General features: G+C 39.7%; 2 protein-coding genes across 2 annotated transcripts in view; one reads left to right on the top strand and one right to left on the bottom strand.

Annotated features, from left to right (window-relative positions):
- LOC134185745 (uncharacterized protein F21D5.5-like) overlaps nt 1-676 on the bottom strand; it is a 2,723-nt gene extending 2,047 nt beyond the window's left edge. The window contains exon 1 of the mRNA XM_062653611.1: nt 408-676. Within this exon, the coding sequence (XP_062509595.1) occupies nt 408-575 (168 nt within the window). The 5' untranslated portion in view covers nt 576-676. The remainder of the gene's footprint in view (nt 1-407) is intronic.
- Nucleotides 677-761: 85 nt separating this feature from the next.
- LOC134185417 (uncharacterized) lies at nt 762-7,039 on the top strand. The gene is made up of 7 exons (XM_062653196.1): nt 762-822; nt 1,122-2,659; nt 2,878-3,108; nt 3,930-4,731; nt 5,602-5,734; nt 5,807-6,037; nt 6,253-7,039. Exons 1-7 carry the CDS (start codon nt 762-764, stop codon nt 6,734-6,736), a joined length of 3,480 nt encoding a protein of 1,159 aa, XP_062509180.1. The 3' UTR covers nt 6,737-7,039.
- Nucleotides 7,040-7,500: the final 461 nt, after the last annotated feature.

The following is a 7,500-nucleotide window of genomic DNA, read 5'->3' as shown; positions in this document are numbered from 1 at the left end:
TCAGCTCCAAAGGGTGGAGGGCCATAGGTGGATTTAAGGATAGACTGCTCAACAAGAGACATACATACATATATACATACATACATACATACAAACATGTATACTTACATGCTTCCGCGTATGACGCGGGAAAAGGGTCTGGCTACGCAAGACTACATACATGCATGCATGAACCCTAAAAGTTGTTTCACTACTTAATATTAATTAAATACAAATTTTTGGTCAATTTGAAATCACCACAAAAATTATGATTTTAATTAATCATAAGTAACTTCTCCTCTCCCCCCCCGGGAGACACCATGCGTAGGCGTGGCGAATCAAACATGAATGCCAAGCTGTCAGCAACATGTTCAGATTTCATGTGCAAAAGTCTGCAGGTACGTCAACGTTATTGTCTGTTTTCTGACCTTTTTGGCATTTGCTGCAGCAGAAGGTCCGTCCAAGAAAATCAAGGCTGCAGGAGACCCGTCTCCGACATAATTCCAGCTTAAATCAAATTTCAAACGTTTCTCCTCTTCTTCCTTTGTCCTTTTGGCTGCAGACGACGCCACACGGGAAGAAGAACGTTTGGACATGCTTGTTGTCACGTGATTAATCACGTGATTATTTCTTTAGTTGTGGACGATGTCAAAAATCTGTCGCAATAGTTTGTAGCTGCACGTCCTACCGATAGACAAACGGCATTGCTATGTAAGTAAAAGAGAATAATATTGTGTAGCGTGCGTTAACAGTATTTCACTTCCGGGTATTGCGTAGTCTAGATGAGGGTGAGATCAAGATTGTTCGGCCGGGCAGGTGACATTGTGTATGTAAAGGTAGTTGGTAAGTAAAAATAATTATTGAACAAATTTGTAACATGGACAGACAAACATACAGACATGCGGACAGACAGATAGACAGACAGACAGACAGACAGACAGACAGACAGACAGACAAAAAGACAAACAGACAGACAGACAAACACACAGACTGCATGCTGCACGTGATCTCTAAGGCACGTGATCTCACACGTCATCCCACACTTGGGCGGTTACTCAGTGACCACACCCACTTGAATGCACCAATAATGAAGACTCGGTTGTGGATTGTCCATCTCTTATCACCTCTTTTTCTTCACTCAGTATTTCTCCTCCCATCATTCTCTTCACTGTCCATCGATCTCAATGGACCTCAAGCTGCAGGACTCGACTATCAAGTTGAATGGCTGGAAGGGGGCGGTGCAGTGTACCTTGCTGCACACTCTACATCAGTAGCATCCAGTGAGCCAACGAATGACACAGTTGCAGAGTGTCTGGTCATTCGTGGTGACACATTTCGATCGCAGGAAGTCACACTTAATGTCTCTGCTGACTCGAACTTTACCATCACTACGAACAGCTCCACCCTGCAAGTCTGTCGACGTGATGTATCCATGCAACACGATCTCCAGCCTCTTGTTGATGTTATGAAACATCTGAGATTCGATTGTCGGATGGACTGCACGTTTCCTTCCAACCGAACATTCGTTGTGTTTTTCGCATTCAAAAATGGGAGTGAGTCGTTAACGAGTGAGACTCGTGTGTGGATCACGTCACGCCCGGTTGTGTACGTCTCCAATGCACCAATCACAGTGTTGTATACAGAAGGTAGTCAACCTGTTTTCTTATTTGGAAATTCGTCTCTCACTGTGGGATTCAACAGACAGCGATCATTACGAAGTCTTTACATTCGTCTCACGTTGCTTGACATTTTGGATGTACAACAGGAGACATTGAGTGTTAACGCCACGAATGTTCATGCCACGTTTAATACAACAAACGTGACGAGTACGCTCACACTTTTATTCCCTGGGAACACGATGGACACGGATGTTGCTAATATATTGAGACTCATTAGATATTATAGCAACGGATCATGTCCCCACAGCGGCATTCGACATATCGAGGTCGTCATCTCGAACGGTCGTCTGTCGAGCGATCCGGTTGTGATCCGCGTCGACGTTCGTACATCGCTCGTCATTGCCGACATTCCACGGAAAAAATATTGGCAAGTTGAGTTTGGTCGTCCCGTACGATTAGCGGAGATGGCCGTGTTAAAACGAAGAGATAAACGAGACGCGTCGCCTGTGTATCGAGGTCGAGTTCGATACATTAACTTCATGTCACGTGACTGGACAACGGATCCTCTCACACGACTGCAATGCAGCAAGCTCACTAATCCGGTTACCAAACTGTTTTCTTGTATCGACTTTGGATCGTCAATGCCTGTCAATCTCATTAAAAATGGAATCTTTCAAGGCGTGGTTGAGACTCTTGGTGACATACAAAGATACAACTTTTCTGCCGGATTGAAGCTTACCGTACTTTCTGATCAAGTGGTTGTTGCTCCGTGGAGTCTCTCAGTTTGGCTATTACTCAACTCACCAGACAATCATCTGTTGATAACAAAATTTGAGAAAAACACCATGGAAACGATTTATCACATCGATGTGTGTTTTGATGGAGTGACGTTTGTGTATACCTCGACACTTAATGTGTCTGTGACTGCTACGTTTGCGTATCCGTTGTTGCTGAATGTGTCGTTATGGCATCATTTTGTGTTGATAGCCGGCAGTTTGGGAGTTCAGGGATACGTTGATGGTCAATGTATTGATGTGATGAGCATGAAATTGGACAATGAGGCTAGTTGATATGCATACACACGTACACACACACACACACACACACACACACACACACACACACACACACACACACACACACACACACACACACACACACACACTAGTGACACACACACTAGTGACATACACACGCACAATTTTTTAATACATTTCTGTTTGTCTTTACTCAGCACTTGATTTCATATTGTGTTTATGTCTTTTGTCTCTGTCCTTAGACAATTTCTAGTCACAGTTCGAAGCGGCTGCCTTCTCCCTTGGATCAGACTGGACATCTGGAAATGAGTGTTGTGCATCCTTTGTCTAACACTCCTGCAGTCTCTCTAGCTGGTGTCATGATGTCCAACCGTGTGTTTACAGATTTACAAGTGAAATGTGCTGCAGGCTGTGAAGAGCAGCTTCATGTCAATACAGACATTATCCCATACAATCTATTAAAACAGCTCAAAGTAAGACGTGATAAACTGAGGCAGTTATTAAGTACCATTTAACATTAGGAAGTATTCTATAGATATGTTAAATAGTTTCAATAAAAGAATGAACATTATATTGTAAAATAGTATGTTGTTGATATTAATAATAAATAATATTGTCAATATTATTAATTAACTAAGAAATAGTAATAATATACAGATAATAAATATTAAATATTAGATAATAAATAATTAAATAAATACATAATAATAATATGTCGTGCTCAACCAGATCAGTCTGGTTTGTAAAGTCTATTACAAGTACCGGAAGCAAACCCTGCTTCAGAAGTACTTAGACCATCACTGCTGTCTAGAAAGAAAACATGACTTTACGAAGGATCCGAGTAGATCCCAGAATATTATTATTAATACATTATTTTTAACAGTAGTATCTTGTCATTATCAGTTAAAATTTATTGAGTTCAATAATTAATTAACAGTAAATAATAGTGTTAATATTATTAAATAATAAATAATAAATATAATATAACAATAAATATCATATAATAAATAAATAAAAAATAAATATATAATAAATAAATAATAAATAATAAATATTATATAATTAATAGCATATAATAAATAAATAATAAATAATAAATATTATATAATAAATAAATAATAAATAAATAATAAATATTATATAATAAATATCATTTAATAAATAAATAATAAATATCATTTAATAAATAAATAATAAATATTATATAATAAATAAGTAATAAATTATTTTAACAGCACAGTATCTTGTCATTATTAATTGATATTAATTGAATTCAATATGTTTCTGTTTGTAGCCAGTGTTTAGTAATGGTGGACAAATGCTGTCTTTGTCTGGTCCTGCGTCTCTCGATGCGTACACTCTGCTCCTACAAAGTCTTTCCTATGTGACCTTTGCAAACCCTCCAGATGAATCTCCTCGCAGCATCAAGTTCTACATATCAGACAAAACGTTCAGAGTACACCACGACATGCAACTCGTACACGTTTGCAACGCAACTGAGAATTGTGGGAATGCAGTGAACGTGACTTGTGAAATGGTCAATGCAACAACACATCAATGCATATGCCCGATGGCATCCACAATATTTGATACAAAAACTCAAACGTGTACACCACTGGTCAGTTGTGCAGACGAGGGAGTGACGTGTGGTAACAACTCACTGTGTGTTGAAATCAGTGAGATCGAACTTTTATGCAACTGCACTTCCGGATTTAAAAAAGATGGCAACTCTAATTGTGTTGATATCAATGACTGTGTGGCTAATGTTTGCCACAATGGAGGCACGTGTGTTGACGGTGTGAATGCATTCGTTTGTGTTTGTCCATTCAACTACAATGGCAGCAAGTGTGATGTTCTGAACGACATGTGTCTTCCTTTGTGTGTCAATGGACGATGTCAAGGCAACAGATGTGTGTGTGATAGTGGCTATAGTGGGTTACAGTGTGATATTGATATTAATGCTCAATGCACAAAGACGAGTTGTTTAAATGGAGGAACGTGTATCGAAGTGGACGACACGTATCAGTGTTTGTGTTTGTCTCGGTTTGATGGAGCAAGATGTCAGTCCAATATCACGGAAACGACAGGTGATGCATGTGAGTCGATTGTTTACTGTTAATTGAGTAACGTACAGCATGTGACAATAACACGTTAACATGCTCGTCATCTGTTTATCTTTTTATTGTAGTTAGTATTTTTGCCTGTAAGCTCGTCTGACTGTTTTGGCAGCTCGTCTGTCCGTCTGTTCATCCGTCCGTCCGTCCATCTGTCTGTCTGTCTGTCTGTCCGTCTGTCTCTCCGTCTGTCTCTCCGTCTCTCTGTCTGTCTTTCTTTCCGTCTGTCTGTCTGTCTCTCTGTTTGTCTTTCTGTCTGTCTGTCTGTCTGTCTGTCTGTCTCTCTGTTTGTCTTTCTGTCTGTCTGTTTGTCTGTCTGTCTGTCTGTTTTTCTGTCTGTCTGTCCGCCTGTTTGTCTTTTTCAGTCTATTGTTCTGTATAAACATGCAGGGCCATAGGAACCAGTCTGGTCGGTCCGATGTTGCCAGGATCGTCTTTTGAATTTACTTTTGACAGTTGATGATTGGCCAAAACTCCTAGTTGACAATATAGGTAATTAAATAACTAATATATTTATAGTTATAAACCAAAAAATTATTAAAGAGGCTGTTGTGCATTAGATTATTGAAGACCCTAACCCTAACCTAACAATCCGTGGATTGCCTGTACAAACCATGCCGTAACCCAGACCCTAACTCTAACCCTAAACCTACACCTAACTGTGAGTGTGTGTGTGTGTGTGTGTGTGTGTGTGTGTGTGTGTGTGTGCATGTGTGTGTGTGCATGTGTGTGTGTGTGTGTGCATGTGTGTGTGTGTGTGTGTGTGTGTGTGTGTGTGTGTGTGTGTGTGTGTGTGTGTGTGTGTACGTATATTTGTATTAATTAGGGTCACAATAATATTATTTGCTTTAGTTTCAGCTACAGTTGTGGTTGCTATTGGAGTATCTATTGGTACAGTTGTCGTTCTTCTCATTGTTATCATCGCCATTTTTATTACACTGAGAAAACGACGGACAAACAGTTTGATGGTCGAAGGCCAAAGAAGGTTTTTAAACATTTTTTTTGAAAAAAATCTGACGTGCCATGTTGTGTGTGTGTGTGTGTGTGTGTGTTATAGAATGCGTTTTACTTACAGTCAGTATCTTGGAGAGTCACATTTTAGTTCTCGAAAAGCATCCAGGAAATCGTATGCTGTTGTTCAACCGAAAGCAAATCACTCTGATTTGAAGAAAGATTTGAGACCCACTGTACGTCGTCTGTCGATGGCATTTGAACATGGGGAAACAGGCAGCGTGTTTGGATCTATTTCCGGGTCTCTACATGAAATGAGCATGCCTGGACTGTTCAGGTTATTGTTTATCTGTTTGTCTGTTTACCTGCTTGCATTTGCTGCTATACCCAACCATTCGGCAACCAGTTGGCTGTGTGTGTGTGTGTGTGTGTGTGTGTGTGTGTGTGTGTGTGTGTGTGTGTGTGTGTGTGTGTGTGTGTGTGTGTGTGTGTGTGTGTGTGTGTGTGTGTGTTCTTTCTTTCATTATGTATACCATCTTGCCTTTTCTATAGACCACGATCTAACACTGATACATCCGAGTTCTTCCGACCAGCCACTGCTCTTCCTAATGTAGACGAGAGCACAACTGGCAACATAATCAACAGTAACTTCACAGCAGACGATATCTTAGAGAGCAACGAAGATCAACTAGACGACAAACCAGACGAGATCACAGATGACGATGATGACGACAGCACATACATTAACAATTTTGAGAAAATTATTGAAAACTTTGGTAATCCGGACAGCAACTCAATTGGTCTCCCTGGTCACATTGAATCAAACAACAGTCACAGTGATGATAACAATGACACTACCAGTGAGGTAATGCACGAGTCACCAACTAGCAAGTCACTTCTGGAGGCTATTGAGCCAACAAATGAGGGATTATTGACACCAGGGCAGGTGAGAGCTCGACAGCAAGCGATTGCCATGCTTAGCAACTTTAGTTGGCCAGACGTGTCCGATGATGGAGACGAGAGTGACAACAGTTGATCTACATACATAGTACACACATGGATCCGGATCACAAGTACAAGACCAGATGCTCAGCAATTAATGTAAATTGAAATCAAGTATTACAGATTAGGAGACACTTAGTTCAATACCATGCAGTTCAGATACAATCACAAATTCTGTGATTTTATTGCAGTTATTGATATTAATTGTACAAATTGCATACGACAATAGAGTTAAGTATTAGTGTACATTCTTCATGTAATGATAACAAAGATGCATATGTTGATGTGAGTTTGGTGACAAATGGTTGGGAGACAACAAGGTAAACAGAAGGACAGATGAAAGACATACATGTTGATAACGATCAAAACTGTCTGTAGACTAAAAGTTGGAAATCAAAACAACATGTGTAGAGGAATAGTTGTTTAAGTAGCAATCTAGCAACAAAAGTTTGTTTTGGTTAAATTTATGTTCATCATAGGCCTACCTGCATGTACATAACAGTTTCAATCATATGGTATGATCAAACTTCATTGATGGACAGACTAATAGCAGACAGATACATGGACAGACTAATAACAGACAGATGGACAGACTAATAACAGGCAGATGGACAGACTAATAACAGGCAGATGGACAAACTAATAACAGACAGATGCATGGACAGACTAATAACAGACAGATGCATGGACAGACTAATAACAGACAGATGGACAGACTAATAACAGACAGATGGACAGACTAATAACAGACAGATGGACAGACTAATAACAGACAGATGGACAGACTAATAACAGACA

This window comes from Corticium candelabrum, chromosome 10, assembly GCF_963422355.1.
Source record: "Corticium candelabrum chromosome 10, ooCorCand1.1, whole genome shotgun sequence".
Lineage (NCBI taxonomy): Eukaryota > Metazoa > Porifera > Homoscleromorpha > Homosclerophorida > Plakinidae > Corticium > Corticium candelabrum.
Note: the sequence above shows the minus strand (reverse complement) of the source record. Positions and strands in the feature narration are given on the sequence as shown.

Excerpts from the sequence above, each read along its gene's own strand:
- LOC134185417 (XM_062653196.1), top strand. The coding sequence starts at position 762 with ATGAGGGTGAGATCAAGATTGTTCGGCCGGGCAGGTGACATTGTGTAT. Across the intron at positions 2,660-2,877 it reads GCATGAAATTGGACAATGAG|ACAATTTCTAGTCACAGTTC; the intron begins GCTAGTTGATAT and ends CTCTGTCCTTAG. Across the intron at positions 4,732-5,601 it reads GGAAACGACAGGTGATGCAT|TTTCAGCTACAGTTGTGGTT; the intron begins GTGAGTCGATTG and ends TATTTGCTTTAG.